At 42.1% G+C, this 25,703-nt stretch overlaps 1 protein-coding gene across 45 annotated transcripts in view; it reads left to right on the top strand.

Moving 5' to 3' along the window:
• TCF7L2 (transcription factor 7 like 2) overlaps window positions 1-25,703 on the top strand; it is a 296,453-nt gene that overhangs the window by 220,245 nt on the left and 50,505 nt on the right. The window contains exon 1 of one of the 45 annotated variants that reach the window (XM_069239365.1): window positions 12,113-12,326. The exons of the other annotated variants lie outside the window; for them this stretch is intronic. Coding sequence (XP_069095466.1) covers window positions 12,213-12,326 — 114 coding nt within the window. The 5' untranslated portion in view covers window positions 12,113-12,212. Of the gene's footprint in view, window positions 1-12,112; window positions 12,327-25,703 lie in introns of those variants that run through there. 45 annotated transcript variants of the gene reach the window in all.

Genomic DNA, 25,703 nt, shown 5'->3' with positions numbered 1-25,703 from the left:
TGTGGTTGACGGCGGTAGACAAGACGGTGTTGTAATGCTTAGTTAGTGGAATGGTAAAACATTAGAAACATGATTATGCCATTAAAAAATTTATATGACCTGTCATCTTACCAGTTCTCGGCACTCTGTCTGCCTCTTTGCAAGTCAGTGCCGGGAAAAACATAGCTTGACAGCTAATAGATTTCCATGTCATCAGTTGTTTAGACATTTTAGGAGCTTTTTTGTGACGCTGAGGAAAAGGCGAAGAAGGCAACAGAAGCAGCAAAAAATGTCAGAAGCTCAAAAAATCAATGTCCTTGGAAAGTGATCTGTTTTGTCGGGGTATAGACGCTCTTTCCGTCTGCATTATGTCCAAGTGAGTGCCTTTGCTGGTCACTAAAGGAGCGAGACAGGACACCAGCGGAGCAAGAGGGGCGACAAACTTTCAGAAAAAGGGCCTCGTGGCAGACGAAGGTCTCTATTTCTTTGACACGCCAAAGGGTGCCAGTTAACCTTGTTGAGCGTACTTAAAAATGTATCAATCGAAGTAGAAAGGGGGGAGCTAGACGTTCAGGGTGTGCTTTATTTTGATTTGTCCACAAATACATCTTTTGAAGCTAAATACATTTCACATCTTTTAATTGTCTTTATAACCCAGCTAACTGGGTGTTTTCCACATATTTATGTTCAAGCGTCACATTTGTGTAATGAGGCAATTAAAGCCTGCACTATGAGACAAACACAGATTATATTTGTTGGGCATTAGTTTATTTCAGAAAGCAGCTGTTCTTGTAAGAACCGGGCCTCTGAAAACCCTTCTTAAACAATGAAGAGGTGTTCGACTACAACCTGCTGCAGGAATCTTTGAAGATAATCGAATTTGAATATGTGTTTTAATTCTTATTTACACCTCTGATCTGCTTTGGCATCAACACGGCAATAATGTAATTATGCTGACTTTTAAATGCATGCGAGTCTCTTCCCTTCATAGCAGTCTTCTGCATTGCATAGACCTGGTTCATTGGCCAGTTGAGTACAAATCCTGTGTGCAAGATGTGAGCCCATGGACAGGCTGAACTGTTTTTCGATACTCCATCTAATCAAAACTGAGTGTTGGGAGAAAAGAAACGCGTGCACTCGGATTATCCCTACTGCCCGTTTTTAGGGTTCCATAAATGTCAGGCCAAGGGAACCTTCCACAGAGTAGAATTTACTACAAAGGGTTATATTTCGAGGTCCGACTAAGCCATTGTGCTTGGTCTACATGATGGCTTCCTCAAGTCATGGAAAGATAGCAAAAGCACAGTGTGTGCATATTTTAAACTTCTATTAAAGTTATTCTACGTTATCCTATAAAAAAGGCTGAATTGTGATACGTCTGGGATTGAGAGATAGGCACAGGATTTACGAAGGAGAAAAAAACAATTTCTAGGCATTTCTAGGCGATAAATTAAATTTGCTTTGCTATATGGAGGTCTTCTTTGAAAAAGCAATTGTAATGAACACATTCAGAGCTGGAGAACAGATTTACCCTTGGCTTCAAATAGCCCATGTTATCAGGTTCTGTCATTCGTTCCTTCCTATTTTCGAGCTGCTAATTGATGTTTTTGATGTCGGCAAGAAAATTGAAGAAAATGTCATGTGTGAACCAGTGTGGAAGTTAATAAGATTGACTTCGTTGACAGAATTTACAATGAGTGCGGCGACGGGCGTAATGGCACCGCTGCGATTTCGCGTGCTCTCTTTGGAGTCCAAATTGACACCTCACGCAAGGCCAGCGGTCGATAGGACCGGTGGAACATTTGGGAAGGGATCCTAATCTGGTCTCTTTGCGCCCTTCCTTCTAGCTTTGGTCTTCCCATTCAATTTCATTGCACAAGCAGCTGTTTATCCAAAAGGCTGGCACTGCAGACCCAGCAGCCTTCTTAGTTTGAACTTCCCTTTGCCCACCAACAATGCAAATTTCTTCTGCTGTTTTGAGTTTGAAAGGAAAAGAGTTCTAAAAAGGTTAGCTTAAGACGGATCTTAATGGAGGATATACAAGTATCGGTCAGGGTCACTGCATATGCTTGGCCAATGTGCAATAAAGCTGAAACTTAAAATCCCCAATTGTAAAGAGCAGAAGCTGTGCGGAATTAATGGCAGCTTTCTTCCCTCCATTTCGGAATAAAACATGAGAAAAGCTAATATTTTTAGATGAAAAGAAAGAAATTCAAACTTAAAAGCTTGGTTCCTGATTCCTATATTAAAAAAAAAACTTTTTAGATGGACTAATTCTAAACTAGATTTAATTTTCCAGTAGTGTGGCAAAGTTTATTGGATTTACTCATATAATTATGGAATGGATTAGCTGAGTTTGCTTCACTGCATCTGATTATTTTTTGGCCTATCGGGAAAAGCGCTAAAAACCCTAATACGTCCACTACCCCCAAGCGGTGCCCGTTTGAAGGTGCCGCACTAAAAACGTTGCCTCGACTGGAACTCGAGCCTCTAAGGATCTGCAATGAGACAGACATTATTCTTGGAATATCCAATTAATTCCACGGGCAGTGATCAGTTAGCGCCTCTCTTACTCTCTGCGCCATTTGAAATGCTAACACAATGAAGGCGAGTTTTCATTGGCCCTCTCCCTTTGCCTAAGCTGTTGCCGCAGGCTGAGAATTTCATCGACTGATGAGACCAGAGCCAGTGCCGATGAAAGATTACAGTACGGGATTTGCATGCCAAGTTTTGGGGTGTTCGTTTTATGAACCTAATAGTTCTTTAACTTTTATTTGACTTTTTTCTTTCTTTTGAAAACAGGTAAAGGGATGTGTTGAAACAAAATACTTTATAAAACTAGCAAGGAGTGGTAATTTTGGTCAACTAATTGGTTCTGGGATTCATCTAGTTGTGACAAAACACACAAGTGTAGGTACAAGTTAATTTGATGAAGTGATATATAAAATGACCATCCTGCTGTGTCTACATACATAGAATGCTTCACCCACGTTAGCTATGGTTTTGGTCAACTAATTGGTTCTTGGATTCATCTAGTTGTGACAAAACACACAAGTGTAGGTACAAGTTAATTTGATGAAGTGATACATAAAACGACCATCCTGTTGTGTCTACATACATAGAATGCTTCACCCACATGTTAGCTATGGTTTACCCATATGGTCTGAATAGCTAGAACACCAGTTTTGAAGATCTAAAAAATGGTACATCTGCAGTTATAGTGAACAAAAGATATGCTAATTCATTAAAGTGGGTGCAAGTATTTAAATGGATCTCTCTTTAAGGTTGGCAATACCTTGATCCATTCTCATTTTTGTTTCTTTGTGGAGGTATCAAGTTGTAATGTTCTAATTTAATGTAAAAAAAAGTTGTACACAAAGGACTTTGATGGGTCCACACAATTCTGTTGCAAGTCCGGGCTATGCGATTGATAGAAAAAGCATCAAACCTAAAACCTAATATCTATATCTATGGCGCATACGTTACTGAGGTTTCCTTGCGGAAGCCGAAGTGAATCACAAGTCCAGAAGTACATTCCCAGTTTCAGGAAGGAACTTCGTACAGCGAAACACAGATGTATCATGTTTTTCAAGTTCCTGTTTTTCAAACCCCCAAATACTTCTCAGGCATGTTGTAGTCACCAGGCCCTTTACTGATTTAGCAATGTACTCGCGTGTGTTTTTGTGATCTCTAAATCGCCTTTTGGGTTGAGAGTGATTTTTTTTTTTTATTCTAAGCAATTCCCCCTCCCCAGCGAAAAAAACAAATAAACGAGAGACTCAAGCATTCTGGCGGCTCAAATCTTCAATTCAAGGTAATGCAGTTGGAGACTTGACATATTTCAGCCGAATAAAAATCAGGCTACCCATACCAAAATTGTTAGCAAGCAATAGGCTATGGATGTGTTTTTCCACTCTCTCTTCTCCTAGCTGTCTGAGGAGTTGAGCAGGTGGCTCCCTGTGGCTGACTTCTCCTGACAACATGCCATTAGAAATCGCGGCCCTGTTGATCAATCCAGTCAACATGACAGCTTTGCCGCGAGGCCTGGCTCTTTGAGCACCAGCACCGTGGCTTTTCCCTTCTTTTTTCCCTGCACTAATTGGTGAAAGATTTTTTTCTCCATAGCAGCGCTCGTGGCACAGGAAATCTTTTGAACACTGTCACAATCAAGTGTTGGCTTTGGCTTTGCAAGTAGGTTAGGTGAAGTGAGCAGTAACGTTAAAAGCAAAATGGGTTTTAGTAAGTTGACGGGAAATGATTAAAAATCTTCCAAATGCTAAACAAGTTTATAATGTTTACTTAATTGCCTTGATATTTATTTATATTCCCCTCTTAGTACCGCTGCCACTCGAAGTAATGTTTAAAGTCAGTTGTTGCCTATATTCACATTTCTGATGTGAAAGCAGTCTCCTGTCTTTTATGGGTTATCCTGTGCAAAGCTGCTGCGCAGGCCTGTTGCAATCAGGGTAAAATTGTAATTATAATTTGTCATTTGTAAGTGGATTTTACATATTTAAACGTTGGCTACAAAACATGTAGCCATAGGTTTTCGGTATAGAATTGAAAACCATATTCATGTGAACGTGTAATTACGCAATCATGCAAGCGTTCTTTGAGTGAAGCACTTACTTAGAAGCAAAAGTATTTAAAATGAGAATCAAATGAATCAGTAGTCAGGACACAGAAGAAAAGTGTAGAACTAGCAGTAACTTGGAGTGCAAATAATGTAATATTTACTTCTACTATGTCAGTGAAGGCTATTATAGGCTGTACGTGACTGCAGATGTGTTGAAAGGGTAAAGTTGTATATGGCCACACAAGAAACCACAGTTGGCATTTAAAAAAAAAAAATTGGGGCAAATGTGAAGTTAGTGCGAGTTGGTTATGCAATAAGCACAAATCGCTATTCATTTGTGAAGAAAAAAAAATCTGTGATGATGATTCTGTGTATGAAACATCTTAAAATTGAAGAAACAGAAATCCAAATTTAAATGAAAACAGTGCTGAGCATAAAATAAACACCTTTCATGACAAAAAGATTAAGTGGAATTGGTGATGGTACTGACAGTTTTTTTTAACAACTGTGTTTTCACATCATTCCTATTTGAAAATGTAATTACATCAATTATGTCCTCAGTCCAGAAATCTGAATAAAATAGCCATACGTGCTTGTAATGAATTTTGCCATTGTTAAAATGATTTCTAGCAAAGAAAAAATGCTTTATTAACGTTATCAAGTGGCTCGTTGGTAAAACATCAGACGGGAGCAGCGTTTGGAGTGCAGCTTGGGGAGAATTGGGCTTTATACCTACTGTAGATTTGAGTTAGGATCAAAGGACCTTGTTTTATGTCTCTGTACGAGGCTTTGAAGTCTTCGCTGCACCTACAGCCCTCATTTCATCAAGTTCACTAGTGTTTTAATAGCAGATCAATAAGTTTCAAAGTCGGAGAGTTAATTTGATACCAGGGCTGATGCCGTCGTGCTGTGGAAGCAGAGAAGGACCACGCATGAGGTAGAGCAAAGCGAGTCTATGAAGATCTCTGAAGCCGGCCACGCTGCTCGCTCTGTGGAGGCTAATTAATAATTGAAAAAAATAAAATTAATAAATGGGGAACTGTGCGAGCTTTATGCTGTAGTTTTGGGAAAAAAAATAGGCGATGGAGGTGCCGAGCTTAAACTGGCCACCTCCAGACTTGGGGCGGGGATACCCTTTCATGGGTTAGCTCTTAGAAAGTGACCATTAACTACATAATATGGCAGCTTTGATCCCTTTGTATGCACACACTTAAATTGAAAGATAAACTCACAGAACAGTTACCCGCCAAACTAGATATTCAATACTACTTAAGTGATTATTAGTTCATCCCTAAATTTCTAGAAAGAGGGATGTGTAACGTTCCATTGAAATGCATACTAGAGGTATGTCTCGGCGCGCACGTTCAGAACATTGTAGCTCTGGTTTAATAAGCCTAAATAATTGATGTTGAAACTGCCATTGAATTAAGCCATATATCAGCAATCCAAGTCTTTGAATTTGTAGCGAGAAGTGTCTTGCTATGCAGAGATCTTCCTTAATAGCTTTCCCGCCCACCGCATACAAAAAAGCCAATTGAGTTTTGCAATCCTGTAAAGTTACTTTATTGATGTATAAAATGAACACCTGCGGTGATGATGGCAATTCCTCCATATATATTTGTTGTAAGATTCTTTAATAAGCCCCTTATCATTTTGAAACTTTTACAGCAGCAGGTCATGTGTGCTGTTTTTAGTGCAATTCATACATTTCTCGATAAATATGATGCATCTGCTGTTACTGCATGTCTAAATACAAATGCTAATTAACAAAATGTATTTTCTATATAGAACTGTACCGGTGTGTGGATACCATCTTCGCGGGGTAGTTAACATATAAATCACATAAAAGCATCTGCTGGTTTGAAGCAGCGGCAAAGCTATCTTTATGTTCGTGAGATGCGGCAGCACATTCCTGGAAACAGAGCTGACGCTGCAGTTTGTATATTTCTGATTAGGTTGTGTATGCTTCCTGAAAGCGGGTTGCCCATCACTCATTAAGAGTAAAGTCTCAAAACGTGTTCATCAGTGGTCATTCATTCATTTCCAGCCTAACCCAAGGCTCACGGAAGGAAAGAAAAGGCGTATTATCCTCATTCATGCCCCTCGCCTCACGGGAAATATTTATTACATTTGTTGTTGCTATAGTTTGAGTTTAAACCACCTCCTTATGTACATGAACGATAGACAACTTTCAGTTTGAAGGTGGTTTGAGGAGAGTTTCAGGGTTATTGGAGTGAGGGAGAAGACAAAAGTACCAATGATCAAAACAGTGCAAAATATAGAATTAAGAAAAATGGAAAGAAAAGAAGTCTTTTATGATTGGAAGGATTTGTCTCCTACCATCTGTATGTGCAGCAGAAGTTTCCCTACATTCGGGGTCAAATTCACACCCTTTGGGAACAATTCCCCAATTTAGAATGTTCATCTGAGGGTTTATAATGGAATTAGGGTGCTGGTGGGGTGGTCAGTGCAGGCTGCAGATTAGCGCGCTGACCATAGCGGCATTAACCAGACCCCTGTGATCCATTGGGAAGATTATTTCTCGCATCTGTCACTGGTCCCATTCCTTCTTTTATTTTATTTTTTTATTTTTAAACCACATGTGAGTTTTTCGTATGCCAATTTCATGTAATAACTTTGTACTGCAGACATGATATTTTTTGATGCATGGGTCGAGAAAAGTAACTGTGTGATGGGCTAGAAGAGTGAGCGCAAATAATGGAAAGTAATTCAACGTGGATATTGAATTGTTTAATTGTGTTGGATAAAGGAGCCTTTTTGCAAGTCTTCATGCTTTAAAAGGGACACTATGTCTTCGCCGGCACAAATAAATGCTGGCTAGCTGTCTTATATTGTGTCTAGGTATGGTTCTTTGGATAATTGGCCTTAATTTTTGTGTGTGTGTCATCCTAATGCTCTCTAGTCTAAATGTATGTGTCTGATGTTTCTTTATATATGTGCCAATATGGTGTGTGCATCACCATATGCATCTGATTGTGTGAGTATATTTTTATATACATGTGTTTTTATCCTATGGAAAAATGTATATCCAGCGCTGAACTCTGTATTATAAATTATTATTCACAAACTTGCACAAAACCACTGATTTACCCATTTGCTGACTCCTGATTTCTTTTAAAGAGTGTTTGATGATTTTCAATGTATTTATCAGAGAGCGTTGTTGCAGTTAAAAGGAATTTCCGCATTTCTGTAAATGTAGCCGTTCCTCTTGTAGAAAGCGGTAGAGGCATTGCGTGGAAACTGGGGAATAGAGTGGCTGCAAGGAAATTTGGCTGATGAAGGTGTTCCTTGTCACATTTGAGTAGAAATTATTTACTATGCAGTCTTATATGAGTGGCATTGTGAAAAGGGAGTTGTAGAATATTATCCCAGATGGGACGGAGAGTGTTTCTTCTCAGTTCTTTTTTCATTCGAAAAAAGGAAGAAATGATTAAAAAAAAGAATCCCTCTCTTCTAGGAGACTAGTGCAAAAATAATAGTCTGGACAGCTGTCGAATAATATGTCGTTAGCATTTACTTTCTTTCTCTTATTTTTTTACATTTCTAAGAACCTCGTAGTTAGCTGCAACAGTAATATCTTTTTTGTAACGTTCATGCATGAGGATAACAGCTTCATTATTAGTGTATTAAACTGGTACTCCAGTCTCATGGGACATACCTTAAGATGATGGTATTGTGTTTTCCCCTCCCCTCCCCCTTTCCGAATTGTTTAAAAAAAAAAAAAAAAAAATCGAGCAGATTTGGTCCCTGTCAGTCAGAAATAATTGTGTTCTTAATCTCGTCCCTGATGGATGACTCCGAGTTCAGCAGCGGGCCAGCTCCAATGACAAATACTGTATTAATATTCATTAACTGCTTTGACAATGCTAATTTTGATGCAGTAGTGAAGGCCCTTCCAAAGTTACCGGCCAAAGCATCAGAGCTGTGCAAGGTGGCAGGATAATTTGTGCTGGTTTGCTGAGCTGAAGGCTTTTAAAGTCTCACTGCGGAAAAAACGCAAGGTGCCACAAACAAAAAAAGAGAGAGAGAGAGGAAGGGGAAAAAGTTCTGAAGCATTGGAAGGCAGGGCTGCAGAAATAATACGATCACAGCCCGCTAAAACATTTGACACCTCCGATGCTGCTGCTTTGAGCAAAATTTCTACAAAGTTGCAACAAAAAAAGCATAGCATGGTAAGTCAGCGCATTCTTGATTTTGTTTAATCTTTTTGATCTTTTCAATTATCGCCATTTGAAGATCAATAGTTATTTTTTCTCTACTCTGCTTACAAGGGGCGCAGCGGTGGTTTTTAGTATGTTCGGACCCATTGCTTTAAGAGACGACGTCCTTGGGTAGCTGTGGTTTTTCTTGGCCATGGAAACATTTATCCGATGACTCTGACTTTAAAGAAAAAAAACAGATTTCAGGTTTTTCTCTCAGTTTAGGGCTGCAGGATGGGGAGCACCAAATTCTTCAAGACCGCTGAGTTGCATACATTGATGTTCAACACCAGAAGCTCTTAATTTTCTCTTTTAATTTCTAGCTTTCCTCTAAAATGGATTAAGCCTCCTTTTCATGAGAACGGGATCCTATTGCTTGTGTGGCTTCTTTTTACCTGAATTCTGTTTAAACCGAGTTAGGATAACTTCTTTTCAGGATTGACATGAGTCCTTTGTATTTGCCAAGTCGGTGAGCCGAAACTGTAGCTTTTGTTCAGTTTGCTTGAGTTCACAGCGAAATCCACTAAAAGAAGGAACAGGGGAGAGGAAGGTAGGCAGAAAGGATAAGGGGTTTTCTTTTGGTCTTTTTTTTGGCACATTGAATTGATTCTGGGAGATGAGTGTTTGCTCCTGTCGATCGGGGTGCCAGCGGAGGACAGCTCTTGTGAATGGGAAGCGGGGCTGGAGCATCTCTCTTGATGAGCTGCAGTTCCGCTCTATGCCTGCTGCCCTGAGAGTCTGCCTGCACAGAACCGCTCTGAATGGCTTAGGTGGTGCACTGCCCTCCAGTGGATCAACCAACAGCGAGTACGTAAAGCTGAACATGTAGGTGCGCCGGCACACCAAACGGCAGCATGCATGAAGCCAGGCAGTGTGAAGACACCCCTGAATAATCCTGTGTAAATGGTAAGCTCATGTTCTCCAGCTGCAATTTATGTTGTTGTGTGAATGAAGTTCCAGTTTACGTCGAACATAAATGTGTGGGTTTTATTAGCTTTTATACAGTAATTTAAAGAAATGTATCTCAGTGGTGGCAATGTGCTTGTTGTAAAGGTTTTGTAAATTGCTTCCCTTAACTTCCAACCTCTTAAGAAAAATTGATCCTTGTCTTTCTCCTAATGGATTGGATTGTTGTATTGATGATCATCTGGATTTTCAGTCGTGCATGTCTGTGGTTACACCTGAGCATGATTTACATTCTTTGCTTTTTACCAGCCACTTTGACCCTTAGCAATGTAAGGGTGGGACAGGTATAGTTTGGGGTATAGTCCTATATAAAGATGTTAAAACAAATTTATCAGTGTCCATTTGTGGTTTATTTGATAACATTCTGGATAAAATAGTTATGTGGGGGCTTTACCGTCATTTTAGCATCCTTATTTATTTGTTGTGTGAGTTGTTCAATAAAGGTCCTCACTACTAAAGTGTCGATTGGAATCTTCAGTGAACAGCCAAAGTGTAGGCTAATCGTCTCTCCTCTGGGACTTATCTGCATGTTTCTCATAAGTAAATAGAAAGGATTTAGCAGCCTTTTTAAAGCCTGAAAGCGATTGGCTTACAAGACTGCAAGTTTTACTTCTTTTTTTGTGGTGTGCCAGGAGTAAGGCAAGTAGTCGGGGTACAGAGTGTAGCCAAACTGTCCAGTGGGGGCTGTGGCTGGAACAGAGCTCCACTGTGCTGTCTTGTTGACAAACGAGCAAAAGCTGTCCTTCGCTGGGGCCAGTGTACTGAAGGAATTTCATCAGTGACAGAGCACGGGAGTGTGGGGTCAGTGATGAATAGACGGAGGGCAGACAATTAGCTACCCTGTTGGGGTTTTTTCAGCTTGTCAAACTGTGATGGCATAGCGCCTGTTCTTACAAGAAAAGTCATGCAATTTTTGTTGGCAGTATTGATGGCCTGAGTGCTCAGCGGCTGATACATTGTTTGCCAAAAACAGGGAAATGTGGGGATTTGGGAGTGAAGAGCGACTTTAAAACAAAAGCAGTCCTCCGAAGCAGCGAGTTCTTCACACGTTTAGGTTTATTTATGTTTTTTAATAAGGGGTGTGAGTATTGTTCATGTAATTGGAAACAAAGATCTAATAAATGCCTCTGGTGCTTCCGATTGCATTTTCCCACAAACTCCTTTTTGTGGGCCTTGTTGTCCATCTCGACTGATAAAATTAAGTGTGCGCGCAAAAATTGATTATTTGCATTTCTGTGTTTGAGCGAGTCTCTTGTCCACCCAACCTCTACCCTTCAGTGCTCCATTAAAACTGTTGCCGAAAAAGCTATATCTTCGCCTATATTAGCTCTTAGCCCATGTCATGGTCACGTCTTCAGATGCCCCTGTTACTAGTCTGCTGCAAAGAGTACTCCACTTGTGTGCGTTAACCTCTGCGAAGCGCAAGTGCCCTAAATTGTCAAAGTAAGAGACGCGATGCGTTTAAGCGGTGTCCTGTTTTCTCAACCTCGATCTTGTACAATAGGCAGCCAGCCCCCTTTGCTGAGTTAAGTAAATTATTGTTTTTAAAGGTCTTCGCGTTGCTTTCAGCGGCCCCTTTCAGAAAGAGTAGCCTGCTGGCATTGTCAGCCTCGTGGCTGTTGTCTGGCACTCTGGGGACCGCGGCGACGCCATGCACCCTTCTGCATTGTGTGGCCAGGCGGGTCAGTGAAAACAAGGGATAGTCCATTCAAAATGCCCAGGGAAGGGTGGATAAAGGCCATTGTATGAGAGAGAGCGAGAGTGGGGGAAGACCTGTGTCAGTGGCAGCGGCCCTACAAGTGTCGCCACCGTGTCACGTTGACAGGAAAGCGCGCTGGTTTCCCCTTGCGCTCCCTCTGGCGCGCGCGCTCTCTTCCCTCAAGGCTCCGTTTTTGAGGGATTCGACAGTTGTGCAGCGAGCGTGGCTGCCGGCCACAGATTGCTGATCACGCTCCCCCATGGCCACGTGTTTTTTTCCCTCTGGCACACCTGTGCATACCTGCGCCACCCCCGCTGGCGGCGCAGCTTCGTAGCCACATCTGGACACAGTGACCCGGCGACTGGCGCAGCTGGGACCGGACAGAAGGTTGCAAAGCGATTCGCATTTTCGCCTCACGGCTCGTGCCAACTTTTGAGATCAGAAATGGGAGATTTGTGATATTTACTTTCGATTTCCAAGAACGTCCGCATGGAGCAGGAAGTTCAAAATCGATGCAAAGCGCTATTTTCACCAACCAGCCTTGTATTCGCGTGACTCCATGGCCGCAGGCCAGAAAGGTGAAATAATATTGCTTCTTTGAATTGTTGCAGCTAAAATATACCAACTAGGTGAGAGGCGTATAAGAGGAACGCAAAGCATGTTGGATGGAGTGCGTTATCGACATCCTTAAAACAATTTAAAAAAAGAAACAAGACAGAAGAAACAAAACGACAAGTTTTTGAAAGTTAACGGACCGTGGGGGGTCAGAGCCATGTACCCCATGGATTCGGCGTTGGCAGGTGAAGAGGAAATGGGTGAAAAAGGTGGCACCGGGCTAGCCTTCTTCCAACAGTTAGGTTGCTGGCCCCTGAATATGAATTGCTGGGTGAGTAGCGACGTCTTTGTGTTTTTTTTTTTTTTTTTAAGTCTTGCAAGCGTGTGTGTCTGCGGGGTGCCAGAATCTTGACCGTTCAGCTTCTTGTGTGGCTTTTCAAACAAAAAAACCCTCTATCCGCAGGGGGTATGGGAGGAATAGGCGGGGGCAGAGCGAGAGAGCGCGCGCCAGATAGAAGGGACATTTAACGCCGCAACCGCCCTATATGGTAGAATGTGGCACCATGGATTGGGGGTGAAAAACAACAAAAAGGCGGTTGTTTTTGGTTTGTAGTTTACAACATGTGGCGACCTTACTGACTGCTTATGAATATAGACTGTGGTACCTTCCGTTTAGAACATCAACCAAAAAGTACTACATTGTTGCGCATTTTAAGCCCCTCTGTGCTCTAGATTTCCTCTAAAATCTTTGCAATCCAAGTTCCCAAATTGCATAAAAATCCGTTAACTGTAAATTGCCTGTTCACATTTACCTCGTGTATAAACTACGGGTTTCTTTCCAGCCCTCTCGTGCCACCACGGAGCTGAACAACTACCTCCCACTTTGCGCATCTATGTGAATTTATCATGTGAAGTCTTAATCTGTCATATTGAGCTTGATAAATGGCAGCGAACGTTCAGAACCAAGGAGCCCGTGGTGCTTTTAGGCTGCTAAACCGCCTTTCCCCTTTGCTCAAATCGCGCACAGATCATTTCAACTCAACAGTTTAATAACTTCTAAATTAGAAGATAAAAGCGCATATTGTCTCACTGCTGAGAGTTATTCTTTTCAATGTAGATAATTGTGGATTCGTGCTAACGACAAAGCAGTCTCGCAGTTTTTTTTTGTTTTGCCAGTGGGATATATTGTTTAATTCGTTATTTCCCTTGCTTAGAAGCCTTCTGTTTAAGCTGCCTCGTTTTGCCCGCTAAACAACTGTAGGTAGGGCTTATTATGGGCAGATGCTCACCTACACAATTCAGTACATGCTGGCACCGACTACCAGGGTGATGCGGCAGTGTGGTTCCGCAATACTAACTTACTCTGACCCGACCGTCCTCTTTGTAAATAGCACCAACTTGCTTCATGGTTGTTGCTTGTTTAGCGCAGCACATTTGGCCTCTTTCACAAAGAGGCAGTGCTTCGTGGTGAATCAGCTGCCATAAACCCTTTGTGGTCCTTGCCTTCCCGGCTGTCGGGCTAGAAGTGCAGTAACTGCGCCAACAGGTGGCGTCAAGGCCAACAACTCTGTGGTAAACATCTTGCCTCATGTCATGAGAGACGCTTTCTGCTTGACCAGGCTTTTTTGTCTGCAGCACTTGGGATGTGTGAACTTCGGAACCCTTTTCCTATTATAGGTGTGGCCTAAAAGTCCCAGCAATTGTTTTGAAAATACCGCAGAAACATGAGTGACAATGCTGTCTTTACTGACCATCCCGGCATTTGCCAAGCAGCATGGCTTTTCCCAAGTGCTTAAACGTTGCCCGTAGACATATACTTACTCTTGTCTTACAGAATCGCTGTGAGCGGATAATGCTGGGAGAAAAGTTTCTAAGATGAAAACCTGCTGTAAAGGTCCCCTTTGTAAACTTAAGGCTGAAGGTTTCCAACACAGCAAGGCCGAGTCTGTCTTGTGTCCAACGAAGAAGAGGTGCCATTTAGTTGTTGGGTGAAATCAACACCTTAATTTAATCTCAAAGACCCATCTCAGTTTGTTGTGCTTTCCATATAAATGTTCAATTATATTAAATATTACAGACATGTTGAAGTGCTTTGAGTTAACTCCCTTTATACTTTCTAAATAAAGTGTTGGCTTCATCCATGGCACAAGCTGTTAATGCCACTAGTCTAGCATCCCCTCCATGACCTGACATATCACCATCTGTAAAATACCCAATTATTTACTGGTGACCTAGACTACTTCGTAGGCCACCTTCCATTTAACAATCAATATTTGTGGCTCCTGATCCCCACAAACTGCAGTGACTGGGCATGGAAGCAGAACACTGAGGTAATGAACAATTCAGAAATGCTTTTTGTGAGTTTCAGTCTTGGTAGAATGTCAATGGGACAGTTGTGGCATTAAATTCTGCAGTGGAAAAAAAGGAACTTTCTAAACGGCGACCTCAAAGACCATGTCAAACTCCTAAGCATAATTTGTCTTTCTTGAGCCCAGAAGCAGTGTCAATTTAAACATCACTATGCCCTGGGTGAACGGACAATGCGCAGCAGTCACATATTGCTACTACTGGAAGTTATTTGAATGGGGTAAGCTTTTTCAGAGTTTGCCATTGGATGTGGGCTTCGTTGTGTTCATTGACATGAAAGGTCAGATCTGCGTTTCCTGGATGCCTAACTTCTGCCTTGTATAGAACTCTGTGTTTTCTTGATTCCACACCAATTTTTTAAAATCCTTGAGCACTTTAGGGGCTTCACCCTTTTCTATTGTGGGCTGTAATTTGTAGTATCTCAACTTAATGAATTTTCTATTGCGGCCAACAATATGTCCATTCTATGTTTCCAGATAGTCAGTAGCTAAGCCATGGAACTTCCATATTTTTTCAATAAAACGTGACTATAGAACTCTGTATTTCTATAGGGAAGCAGACAACATTCTTGTAAGTCAAAATAATTGAGGGTTTTAAGCATATGTTTGCATTTTGATCAAGGCATTCTGCTTTTATTTTCCCAGTCTTGAGTCTTGTTTTGTCTCTTTGTTTTTTCCCAGTGAAAGATTTTGTAAGACACTGTTTTGGGAGCAGAAGTGCACATGGCCAGGGAGAGTCTTTGTCTTAGATGTGGCAACAGTAATAGATTTAACTCCCAAGATCAAATTAATAAACTTAAGTGAGTGTGTGGGAAAGTGGTTAGTTAACTTTTAGTTTACCCAATTCCATCTCCCCCTATCAGCATTTTCTTCCTTTTTAATATTCACTTTGATAAGACAAGACCAGGAGGATTGGAGTTGGACAAAATGTCAACTCACAATGACCAATATTCTCGTACCTTTTCGGGCTGCTTGATTTACACTCCTTTTGTCAAATGTTGGAACAAATTGTTCTTGGCTGCCTTCCTCGCCTCATATCACCTTAGTGCCTTAGTTAAATCTCCTGAACCAGATGGCACGCCAAGCACATCTACAGTCCCCTTCATCTTCGTACTGTTTGTGATTTGGCCTGCACACATTCCCAGCTATTAAGTTCAAGGTTTATCTTCCCCTGTCCTCAGCTTTCCCCTTGTATCTGCTCTTTTATAGTTCCACTCTGTGTACCCTCTACTTTTGTTTATTTCTGCTACTACCTACCTGTAGTATTGGCTATTTAAGTGCTTGTACAGCAGCCAGTGCAGAGGTGACCAACGAGCCCTATTACAAAATGATGTCTACTTTGTTCATAAGCTGCATCATGAAGGGAGATACCAGACTTTTAATCCAGATCAAAAACCGAAGTGAAGAAAACTAAGTTTAAAGCAGAGCATTGATTTCCAGAGGCCTAATACCTTGGTGTAGAAGTCTATTTTGTATAACTTAGAGTTCTACACTATTGAAATAGAGGTACATTTTTCTGACACATATTCCATTTATTATAACACGGAACCATATTTTGTGTTGACATATGACTTGTAATGTGTACTGACGTATCCTATTCAATCCTGATATTAACATTAAATCCTATTTTAATTACACAGAACGTTCATGCACTGATTTACATCCCCGTTGGTTTGATACACTATTATGTTGATTTCTCTCCATTTAGTATTGATATACAGTCCTATTGTAATGCTAACAGACTCCTGTTCTGTTGTCATTGAGTCTTATGACATTGATCTAGACTCCTATTGTCAGCACATCAAACCAAATATAAAGTCCTGTATTGTTGACTTTGGACTTCTGTACCCTGTACTCCAAGCGGAGACACCATTTTTATGGTTTCACTATTGCTTAAATAGAATCGGAGACTTCACAAAGAAGGGTTAACATATTTGTAGTCTCAAAGTATTACCTAGTGGCAGTCACCACTAGGGAGTTATAGTTAGGACCTAGTTTCTATAGAAAAATATTTTTTTGTTTTGCTAATAACTTTGGTGCCATTTAATGAATCTTCACAAAACTTTCCAAAAAACAGCTGCTGACTGGAAAGTTTCAGAGTGATGATCAAGCAGGGGCCGAGAAAGGGGGGAGTCGAGGGGGGGGAGCAAAACGCGTTTTCTCCCTTTATTTTCCATATGGATTTTGAACTGCAATAGCGCTGAAACCACTGGACGGAATTACACCAAATTTGGCAGAAAGGTAGCTTTTGGACCAAAAAGGGGCCTTTTTGTTATTTAGTGTAAATCCATTCAGTAGTTTTAGAGAATTTAATGAAAATACAAATGTGTATATATAGGGACACAAAGGATTCACAAACTCTTCTGACCTCATGCGGGGATCTGATTGGCTGCTAACACTTCAACAAGGAAGTGTTGACAGCCATGTTGGGACTCGGCTTCTGCAAGGTCCCAGAAAAAAGTGTAAAAAACAAAACAAAAACAAAAGGGGCCAGGATAGAGTCACCTTGACCCTTTAGCTCTGGTGCCTAGTAAATGCATTTTTAATGCAGGGGGCTGCACTTCCTCCTCCACTCCCTGCAGCCCTGGGGACTGCCACCTCCTGGGGCCATTATCAAATTCAATGTGGAGCCCGGGGCTGAAATGTAATTCAATGTGGGGGGTGGGGGGGGACATACAGACCCCCTCAGTCCTGGGGACCACCACCTCCCCGGGGGCTTAATATAAATGAATATGCCCCCCTCCCTGCAGCCACAGGGGGTGCTCCTGACTCCCCCCACCCTATAGCCACCACATGGACCACCACCTCCCTGGGATGCAATAAAAGAGTGGAGGAGGTCCATTTTGAGCCCCGCAGTCCGGGAACCACCACATCCCCGGGGCTATACTCAGAGGGGGGGCCCACGGGGACCCCCCCCCTCAGGTAGCCACTAATGGCCCTGGCGACCGCCACCCCCTAGGACCAGCTCCTGCTATCTCCCGGGATGCCCACCCTTGGGACATAGCTGTTTGACAAACCCGTCTCCCTTGCAGTTTTCTTCTGTCTTCCCTGCACACAAATATGCATGCAGAGAAGATGGATGAAAACATTGCTCCTGCAAGCTGGGATCAGAGAGAGAGGGAGAGGGAGAGAGGTTGCAAAGGTCTGTCCATTCAATGACTTGAAAGAGTAAGAGGAGCAAGATGTGCGGTTTGAATGTTACTGTTACGTTTTGATGCAAAACAGATCAGAGTCTCTTCTGACCTGCTGGTAAAGCTCTTGGACTGGCACTCAGTAGGTTGATGATTCAAAGGCTAGTATCTCAAGGCAGTGGGTCCATTATTTACTAGTGTTTAGACTGTTAAACCTTCCTAGTTATTGGAATATTCATGTCTCTTTCTTCTCGAAGCGTGTAGGCTGAATGTCATAGTTACTGGACAAAGCACAATAAGGAGTCTCTTATGGCCTAATGGTTAAGGTCTCAGACCCTCATGCTAACAGTTGAGGGTTCTAGTCCAAATATGTCCGAGGTTAATTCCCTGCTGTTATTTAAATTCAACTTTAAATGTTTAAGGTTCATACAGAAAGGTGATCTCACTTGTTTTTATTGACAAATACACTTCATTTCAATTTGTCCGACAAAATCTCATTCTACTTATATCATTCTTCAAAGCCTAAAAACCTCTCTCTCTGTCTCGCAAGTTCTCTCTGTCTCTCTCTCTCTCCCTCTCTCTCTTTCTCTCTTCCACCCCATAATGGGATGGAAGACAGCGAGAGAGAGAAAGAGAGAGATAGTCATTGGAATAGTCTCTCCATGCAATGACTTCAGAGAACACGGACTCACCTGTAGCATAATGGTTAAGGTCACAAACCCTCACACTGAAAGCTGAGGGTTTTAGTCCAGGTGTGTCTGTGGTCATTTTCCTACTTTAATTTGTTTTCTGTCTTGAAAAATTTAAGGTTGATAATGAAAGATGATCTCACTCTTTTTAATTTACAAATACATTTTTGTTTTCAATTTGTCAAGAAGTATCTCATTTTAAGTATATCATTCACCAAATCTTAAGATTGTCTCTCTCCCAATCACTCTTTTTCTTTCTCTCTCTCAATTTATTTTTTTATCTCTTTCACCTTCTCACACACCCAGTCACACCCTTATCCACCCTCACAGAAACTCAGGCACCCACTCACAGCTCCAGTCAGACCCTTACGCACCCACTCACAGCCCCACTCAAACCCTTACTCACCCACTCACAGGCCAACTTACTCTCACACATCCACTTCCACTTACAGACCCACTGAAACCCTCAAGACCCACACAGAAACTGATGCACCCACTAAGACACTGATGCACCAACTCTCACAACCAAACTCTCACAGCCACTCACTCCTAGACACCCTCTCACAAATAACAGCACTCATGACATATTTGATAACATTATTCATATTGTCACTGTAACATCTGCAGTAACATTATTAATCAGATAACTGTGCATGGCGGGCATAAGTTATAGTTACTTGTGATAACTCTAACTATAACTGGTGAATTTCTAAGGTTTGGTACGTTTAAAATATGAGCCTAACTATAACATCCCTGTAAACTTTGTTTTTTTCAGTATACATACATATATATATATATATATATATATATATATATATATATATATATATGTCTTTGAAAGCTACTAATGGAGGAATTAATAGCAATATAAGATGAAAGCTAAACACTTTAGTGCTGTCAAATGAACCTACGGCCTCCGTGTGCTCCTTAGAGCAGAGTTTGCTGCCACTTAACATGTGCAACCGTGACCAATCAAAGTCAGCTTTGTCTACAGCACAAGTCAACTTTCTGTTGCCCTTGCAGTCAGGTGGTGCCAGTGCAGTTGCTTGTACATGTGAAGGTCTCTCAGATAATGGGCAGAGAGACAAAGAACCACGTGAATTGCGGGGTGTTGAGGGACCTTCGCTTGTTACTGTGCCATTAGTTCTTGTTGTGAAGTGAATGGCTTACTTCTGTTTGAGCCAGTTATGAATAAAAGGTGTAACCCAAACTGTGGACAGCTGTCATTAGTGGTTCACCGACATTGCATTTTGCTTTGTTGACCAAATTTGTGGTGCGTAAGTGGAGAAATGCACCCTTTGTCTAGATTTTGTTACCCTGCGTGGGATCTCCTGCTGCCATGTATCAGTAAACAGTATCTGCACCACTGAGTATGAAGCTCCTAAAGCCACTCTGGGCCAGTAGCGTTGCAGATGTGCATGCCTGCACCCACTCCACAGCATGCTTCTGTGCCTGTTCAGTAGGATTCAGTGTTCTGGATGGTAGTGGATGCCTCCTTCCTAAAGCAGACGTCCCTTTCCTCTACCATGCTGTTCATGCCAGCATTGGAAGTCTTTCGGCTGGAGTCTGGTTACCACCCCATAATCAGTTAAAGTGCTGAACTTCCTTTTTGTGCTTACAACGGTACCTAGTGCCTCTGAAAGGTTTACTGCTTCTATACCTTTGCCAGTGCCACCGGATAGTTGTAATGCGCCAGGAAGGAGACATCAGCTTTTCGTCTGTGCACAGCCTGTATTGATTCAGAAGGTTGTAGGCAATATCTTTGAAATGAGTGGTGCTGTACTGCCGTCCTGCTTCTATTACTGCAGCTTAGGGTGGGGCTTTCTTAGGTGGGAGGACTGAATCCATACAACATTTCCAGGACGACCACTGACTATGTAAAATAATGCAATATATGATGATGGTTTGCAAATGTATTTGTTGTCAATATCTGAAGATTTGCCATTGATAGTGGACGTTTGGACCTTAGTTTTAAATCTCCCTTAACGCACCAGTCATGTAGAACTGTGGAGCGCTTCCCTTTCGGTGGGACGTATTAATCTAGGAGCATGGCCATACGGTACTGTCTGATATTTCACAATTGTCTGGTGTTAACCCCATGCACCAATGGCCATTTCACAGCACACAACGCTGGAAAACAGAGGTGATGGTAATGTAAATGTAGAGAGCACTTATTGCAAAATATGATGGAAAGCCAGCTGAAATAAGTCACTTTTATTAATATTCCTCAAGATTCTGAACTCTTTTGTGGTTATCAACTCTGTGGCTAAGACATTCAAGCCGAAGGCACATTAAGTTTCAAATATAAGGCTTCCACTTTTCAAGAGGTGATGCTTCTATCGGGCATCCAAATTACTAATATGAGACATAAGTGTCAAAAAGTCTGCACTGGCTTCCAGTACGCGGACACTGCCAATTCATAACTTTTATCTTAGCTTAAAACGACTTTCTTGGCATTGCTCTGTCATAACTTACCAGAGGACTTGCACCCGGCCAGGATCATATCACCTGGAGACTCTCCTGTGAGAGAGAAATGCACATAGCAAAGGTTTTCTGCCTTTGACCCAAAACTGTGGAACCACTTGACAGCAGCTAATGCGGTTTGGCTGCTCTTTGAATAGGATTGTCTGAAGGGCATCTTTTGCCTAGTAGAATTTAGTTTGATCAGTTAACTGAGTTAAATGAGAGCCATTTGAGAATGTGATCAAGGGGAAGGACTGCGAGAGAATACTTTGAGGATAAAATGTGAGAGAACACAGTGAGGGGGAAGAGTTGTGAGAAAATGTGATGAATGAGAAGCGCTGCGAGACATTGCAGCGAGTTGCGAAAGAATACAGAAAGGAATAGATCTGTGAGATAATGCAGCAATGGGAAGGGCTGTGAGAGAGTGCAGTGAGGGTGGGAAGATCTGCGAGCGTATGCAGTGAGGGGGAGAACTGTGAGAGATTATGGGGAAGGGTAAGAGCTGGGAATGAATGTGACAAAAAGGGTAAGAGCTGCGAGAGAACGCAGTAAGGTGAAGGGCTGTGAGAGTTTGCAGTGAGGGACAACAGCTGTGCAAAAACGCCATAAGGAGTAAGCCTTTGAGAATATGCAGTGAGAGGGAAGGCTTTGAGAGAATTTAAGGAAGGGTGAGAGCTGTGAATGAATGTGACAAAAGCGTTAGAGCTATGAGAGAATGTGACACAGGTGAAGGGACTGTGAGAGAAGGCAGAAGGGGTGGACCTGCGAGAGTATGCGGTGAGGGTCTGTGAAAGCTTGCCCTGGGACTCCGGGGAGAGGCCTGTGCCTGAATGAAGTCCCCCCCTGGGCTGTGCTTGGGGCGCACTCCCGAGCCGAGGGTGGCTTTGTCGTGCACATGGCTGCCTGTGCTGTGACCACGGAGGGCGGAGCTGTGAGTGCAGTCCATGAATAGAGGCCTTGTCCTGGGCGACAATAGGCAGTTAGCAAAGGGCAGGACCTTGGGGGAGAAATGAGCTGCACAAACTGCGAGAGGGCAGAATGCACAGCATCATTCACAAAAGACACAAGCGGGTTCAGAAGGGAATGCTCCAGTGGTTGTAAAAAGGCTTTGTCTTTTTGTTTTGTATCAAGCTGGATGTTGACAAGATGAAAATAGTAGATTAACGGACAAAGTAGCCGGGCTTTAGCATTTCCTTTCTAAGACTTCTTCATTTCATGAACCTTTCACTTGGTTCCTTTCTCTCCTCGAGATCATTTTTATCCCTAACGCAGTTTAGCTGATCCTGTTCTGCTGCTGAGAGCTGGTCGGATCTGTCCATGCTTCCGAAAGTGGGCGAGTGATCACCTGCAGCAGGGTCCAGGTGTGCCTTGTGGGTTTGTTCACTCAGGAGAAAGCAGGAGGTACCTCACAGCCGTGCTCATGCAATGGACATTTGATATCATTCATGGCTTCACCTTACGTAGCAGCGGTCTCTTGCACAACTTACCCCGTATCCCTCCTACTCCTTTCAAACCAGCCGGGCTTACCAAGGAGCATAATCACACCATAGCTAATTTCAGACTGCAGACAGGAGCACTCCTGCTAAAAATGGCGACCCGCTATCATAACTTCATCTAAGTGTACGTTAAAATGTTGCGCTTTAAATAAAAAAAATTTTTTATTGCAATAGTCCGGCCTTGTCAGGGTTGCTGTTTTACGTTTTAGCTCACTCAAGGGTGTTAATTGACTATTGACAGATGTGCAAGGGAGTTCATGAACATGTCTGCACACTTGCTTTATTGTCACTCCCTTCCCATCAATTATTTTGGAGAATAGCAAGCTCAGTGCTGTTATTGCACATATCAGAATTAAAAGGTGCGCAGCTTTATTTTACCAGGTGTAATAAAATGTGCATCTCCAAATAATTTCCGGCCGGTGTACCTAACTGATATTTACTGGAGTAAAAATGCGTATAGTTAACCCTCCCATGTGGATTTAGTATGCTGTGTGCAGAAATCCACATTATGCCCCATTTCTTGAGGAAGACTTGAAATAGGTTATAATTATGGCATCCAGTAAATTCTGAACATATGGTATAGGGTGAGGTAATGATTGTATTGGGCACTGGGGAATTGTATTGAAGGCCTCTAGTGTATCTGGCCCAAAAACACTAGTTAAGTTGTTCCTCCATTTTCCTCCAATTTTTGGATGCTTTTCATTTAAACCCCACAAACAGTTTTACCTGGGGTCTCCCTTTCTTTATTTTCTACTGGCAACTGCAAAGTGTGTAAAAAGAAAGTCCTGAGGAATAAGTATGGTCTGTGTTGACAAAGTGTGTGCAAAGACTGGTGTTTAAATCAGATAGTAACAGTTTGACTGAACGTTTTCCACCATTGAGGATAAACCAACGTTGCTTTTTTAACTTGGCCTGACAGGTGCGGTAATTAAGAGATGCTTGGGTTTTCCCTGATCTTTAGGAATCCATACTTCCTTTTTTCACAGTTATCACTGAAAGGACTTAACAGCACTGTACAGGCCAGAGATGGAAGAGTCCTGGAGAGGAGATCTAGATAGACCACTCCCTACAGTGGTGAAGAGTCTCTTCCTAGATCTGTATCCTGTTGTAAAGCACCATCCCAGCGGAGCTTTTAAACATCAGAATTAATCACTTCAGCCTTTAGTTGGAAGCAATGCACGGAGACAATTTAGTGAATTTACTGGCATTTAAAATTCATGACCTGCATGATTAGCCAACACATTCGCACATGACATTGCCTGCTTCTTCCCACCTAATTCCAATACCCTGTACACGAAAAAGGACACTGTGGAAGAATCGCGTTCCCTGCATCTGCTCATTGATTTGATCTGTTGCCTGAAAATCATGTACCTGCTATTGAGAGATCTCACAAGTCAGTAATCCTCTGTATATGTGCATTATGCTTCATGTAATATATACATCCTTCAGAGATGTGCTGAACCTTGCCTAGAATGTCTTCTTAATTATAAATCAGCCCATCTTGATGAATGACATGGACATATGGACACAGAAAATCATTGTGAATCTCAGGACTATGGTCTCTGCTTAGGTTCTGATACATTCGACCCACTGACATGGGCACATCCTTGACCTCCTGCAGCTCTTAATCCTTGATCTTAAACCCCCCAACGGCATGTCTCTTTCTAGTTAACTCCCTGTCAAAACCTACAGCAAACCAACAACCAACCTCTCCTCACATAAACTAAATGTAGCCAGTTAAGTTCACAAAACCACTTCTCATCACCGAACAACCTACCACGATCAACTCAATATTGAATGCATAGTAATGCCTTAAATTGTCACCCTTGACATGAAGGCTCCGGTGTCAAACTCTTCAACAGAAACACAAACATTGGGTTCCTTGGTGAGCTCTGCCAACCAGAGCACACGGGTAATAAACACACGAGAAATCGTACGAAATCCTAACATCCCACTAAACACACAAAGTTCTAGATTTTTGACTGTGGCTCAAAGGAGGTTCACCCAACTCAAAAAGTACATTGGTAGGTTGTCACCACCAAAGTCCCTCTTTCTATCAGCGTTATGGCTGTCTGCTGTTGTTCCTTACTAGCCGAAATCAAACAATTATATGCTTCTAAAACCAAATGGGGCCTCTCCTGCAACCATAAAATATTGGAACTTGTGGGCATCCTCAGACTCTGAATGCCAATAGTCAACCTACACACAGCCAGTCTGGCATTCGAACCCAGTGTGGGACCTGAGTCTATCTATAAATCCTACTGCTTTTTACCACCAGATATGGTGGCCATGCACAGCCAATCAGACTGTTGTATCTCTTAACTGCTTTTTATTTCTTTGACAGTTTGACACAGTTTGTCCAATTGCAAAAATGCTACAGTAATTGTTAGGATAGTCCTAGCTGACCAAACCAAATAAACCGGGTCTTTTCCAATCTAATATTACTAACTTCATTTGCGGTGTGCCACACCCATATGCGGTTGCTGTCTCTCCTCAGTAGCCATGTCAATCCATTGGCCATTGCATCAAAGCCATATTAGCTTCTGTATCCACCTACACAGCACTTAGAGGTGTCTCAGTTTAAAAGTGGGATCTGAGGACTAATACCGAGTGATGGTCTTCTTTAGTAAGTATAGTAGTGAATGCATCATTATGGACTCAGTGTCCAAGCTCCTGCTCTACGCCTCATGGGCCCGAAACCTCTCCCTTATTACTGCAAGATACTGTGCAATCTCTTTTCTTACGAGGACAGTAGCTATGTAACTCAGGGTACTGTTTGGTTCTCCTTTATTACACAAGTAATTTCAAGTACCGAAAATGCATTTTATCACAACTTCATGCTGAAATGAAGGGACAAAGGGAACTCAATCAATAATATTGCTTTGGCGCTTTATTGCTCAATAATTGTGATGCAATCTGCAGATGGGTTCCAGTCAGGACCCTGTCTGTGCTCCACATAGTCAAGAGCCATGGGGCCAAGACCATGTTTGGTTTCTATCTTAATGGCCATATTGCACCTGCATTAAAGTCTTCCCTCTTGCTTCATTTTGAAGAAATATCGCAGTTCAAGACTCTACATGGCAGTCTTCCTGTCTGATATTCCAAGGTCTTCAAACCCAGTCAACCGGTTCATTCCTTGAAGTTTGATTTGAAGGCAAGGGTGTCCAATGCTCTGTCTTTTGGAGCTCCTTTCAACTTCGCCCAGGACTTTAAACTGACCAGCCGAGATTTTGAAGAGTGTTAAGGACTTCCTTGCATGCTGGATTCAGTTCATGCTCAGCCTTAACACCTAAGGGTCTACTTGCCTCCTCCCTACATCAAAGTCCCAGCCAATCACTTCGTTTTAAACATTCGGTGTCTGATCAGATGCATGAGAACATCAAGTCCCCTTCAACATTAGGGCTTGTCCAACAAATTCCCTTCAAGTTAGAATGATGATTTCTTAAAGGATAAAACAGACCATCTTCTTGACCAAGAAGACAGTTGTTGTCTCATGTTGTTTATATGTGCTCTCTGATGTTTTTCCTACTAAACACTTTGAAGGTCCTGAAAGGAAGCCTACA

The sequence above is a fragment of the Pleurodeles waltl genome, chromosome 6, assembly GCF_031143425.1.
Source record: "Pleurodeles waltl isolate 20211129_DDA chromosome 6, aPleWal1.hap1.20221129, whole genome shotgun sequence".
Classification (NCBI taxonomy): Eukaryota; Metazoa; Chordata; class Amphibia; order Caudata; family Salamandridae; genus Pleurodeles; species Pleurodeles waltl.
Note: the sequence above shows the minus strand (reverse complement) of the source record. Positions and strands in the feature narration are given on the sequence as shown.